The sequence below is a fragment of the Morus notabilis genome, unplaced genomic scaffold (assembly GCF_000414095.1).
Source record: "Morus notabilis unplaced genomic scaffold, ASM41409v2 Scaffold4961, whole genome shotgun sequence".
Taxonomy (NCBI): Eukaryota; Viridiplantae; Streptophyta; class Magnoliopsida; order Rosales; family Moraceae; genus Morus; species Morus notabilis.
Window position 1 is genome coordinate 28647 of NW_010356678.1, and position 2881 is coordinate 31527.

A 2881-nucleotide genomic window follows, 5' to 3' on the forward strand; every position below is an offset into this window, starting at 1 on the left:
TTTTTTTTTTTTTTTTTTTTTTTTGGTGCCCCTTTTCTGAATATTAACTAGAAATCTATGAAGGTCAGTGAAAACTCATTAACACCCACAAAAAAGAAAACCGATTAACACCCATAAAGAAAACCCCATCACTACCGAGAGGCGATCGAGAAGAAACATGAAGTGAGCAAGAGACCAAAGAGAGAGAACCCAAATCAATAAATAAATAAAAGCACCGCTCCCTGATAGGTATTTTAGTAAGGAAATGCTTTGAAAGAGGACACTCTTTTAAACCTGAAAAGACGATAACAAAAGCATATCACAAGCCCAGCAAAATTTTTTCTGAAAATGGACAAAAAATAAACAAATGAAGAACCATCTAAATCTCCTGAATAAGGTGGAGATGGCAGAGGTGATGCATGCGCGTTTGCCGGAGAGTTGCCGGCGTCGGGGAAAGGGCAAATATCATGGGGAAAGGGCAAAGGCAAAAAAGAAAAGGCTCAAAAAACCTGGAAGAAAAGAGACCGTTTTTTTTTTTTAAATTATTCAACTTGTTTTTTAAATATATATATATATATTCAGCCATTTTTACACCTGAAAACAACTGTTTAGGTGGACTAAACATTTAGGTATGGTTTACTTCGTGAATTTGAGTTAAAATGTATTATTTTTTAAAAAAATTTTAATTGTAACAAAAAAAAATTAAATGTAATATTTTTAAAAAAATTTTAATTATAAAAATTAAAAATTAAAAATTTAAATTGATAAGATAAATGAGATCTTAAAGTTGCCATACCAATTTTGTTCTCAATTACACACCACAAGATTTTAAATCTAACTGTAACTAGAAATGTGTCCTACTGCACCAGAGAAGTTTTATTTTTATTGGCATGACAGAATATTATTTGAAGAATATAGAATGAAATAAAAAAAAGACAAGACAAGACTTCTATTAAAGTTTTTTTTTTTAAATTTAAAAAGTTTGTTTTTTTTTCATAATTTGAGTTATGATTTTAACTGTGTATGTGAGAAAAAAATATTATAATAAAAAAATTAAAATTAAATTTTTATTAGAAAAAATATTATAGGAATATGACTTGAGTTATGAAAATAAACATACCCAACAAGTGAAATGAAGTCTCAGGCTTTGTTCGGCAGAGTGGTTTTTGAGTGAAAAACTCAAAAAAAGGTAACTCGAGTTATAATTTTATTTGAGTTCATGTTCTTTTAAGTTTGAACTTGAGTTTGAATTCGAGTTTGGAACTAAAACTCAAGTTCAAGTTTTCCTTTCAACTCGAGTTCAGAACTCGAACTCAAGTTAATGAACAATATTTTTTCTATTATTAAAAATGATATAATTTTTTCGTTTTAATTCTGATTGAGATGATTTTTTTTTCTATGCGTTAACAATGAAAAGATGAATAAAACTAGACTCATATATCCTATTAAAATTTTTCATCAGCATTGAGTTTTTATTAAAATACTATCTAAATACAAATTCAAGTTTTAACTTACTCAAACACAAACTCAAAAAAGATTATTATCTCAAACCATAACTCAAAGACTAAATTACAACTTTAATTCAAGTTATAACTCATACTCAACTCAAAATTTACACTCAAGTTATCTAACTCAAAAGCATCAAAAGAACAAGCCCTCATTATTTCAACGATTCGAATTTAGAATTTGAGTTTTATTACAGTAAAAAATTTTAAAAAATAATCACATTTAATTTTTTTATTATAATAAAAAGTTATCATATAAAATTATATTTTAACTCAAATTAAAAACTCAAATCAACGAATTAAACACGAAGCAAATATAGTTTGGAGATATTAATCCTAATTATCTGTGAAACAAATCGCTCCCGCGGATTTCTGGAGAGGGAAAACCGTCATAGACCTCAGCCTCTGAGTCGGATATATATAACACCCCGCGTCCCAGCTTGAGCTTCCTTCCACAATTCACTCCTCTTTCTTCCCCATTCCCATACTAGAGTCTTCTCCTTTCTCTTCTTCTGCTCAACGGTGGGATCGAAACCCTAGCCACACCACACCAGAGAACGATGGGAAACTTGTTGAACAAGCAACCACCACCGCCAATGGTGCTCGTTCCTCCTCTCTTCGACTTCCCTCCTCTCGCCGCCCGTACTAGGTCCGGCCGGGAAAGAAAGTTTAATATGACGAAAATTTTTGTTCGATTGATTTTTTTGTTTGTTTGTTTGCATTTTCTTGGGTTTCTTTTTATTTTGCTTAGGTTTTTTAGGGTTTAGTTTGGAAGATTTTTTTTTTCCTTTTTTTTAATAAAGTTATCTGCTTTTGAAAAAAAAATGCGGGTGTGCAGGATGTTGGAGTCATCTTATAATATGTTGTTCGGAAAGCTTGCTTTGAAGTGCCTCTTTGAGGATTATTTTGAAGAAGCAAATCATTTCAGGACAATGATCATGCTTAAGCCAATCGATGATCCAAATGTCGATTTAATCGCAACCGTATCCTTCATGTCTTGTGTTTATATTTTAATCTTTGTTACTGTTTATCTCTTTATTGCAAGATTAATTGTCAGTCCAGTATTTTTTTTTTGGTTGAAAATTGTGTTGGGCTTGGAAACATGGAGATTTTTTTCCCCTTAATTGTGATTAGGTTTCGGGTCCGTTTGATCACAAACCGGATGACTCAGACTCAGACTCAGAGGAGGATACAGTTAAAAATGCACTTTTCCGTTGGCAAAGGTGTTGTAGAAGTAGATATCTTTTTGTAAAATGTAAATTGATTAACAATAATTTTTTTAAATTGCAATGACCATGTTCTTGATGGTTTCTTTCTTTCCTTTTTGTTGGAAACAGTGACGTTTATGATCCTCATACATTTGTTGACCTTTTCGTGTCGAGCTCTAATCCGTAAGC

The 2881-nt window shown here is 31.1% G+C and overlaps 1 protein-coding gene across 1 annotated transcript; it reads left to right on the plus strand.

Moving 5' to 3' along the window:
- Window positions 1-1910: 1910 nt before the first annotated feature.
- Window positions 1911-2875, plus strand: LOC21384678 (the record flags this gene model as incomplete). The annotated part of the gene is made up of 4 exons (XM_010088390.2): window positions 1911-2133; window positions 2323-2467; window positions 2619-2707; window positions 2822-2875. Coding segments are annotated over exons 1-4 (377 nt in total), but the record flags the coding sequence as incomplete, so codon positions are not given.
- Window positions 2876-2881: the final 6 nt, after the last annotated feature.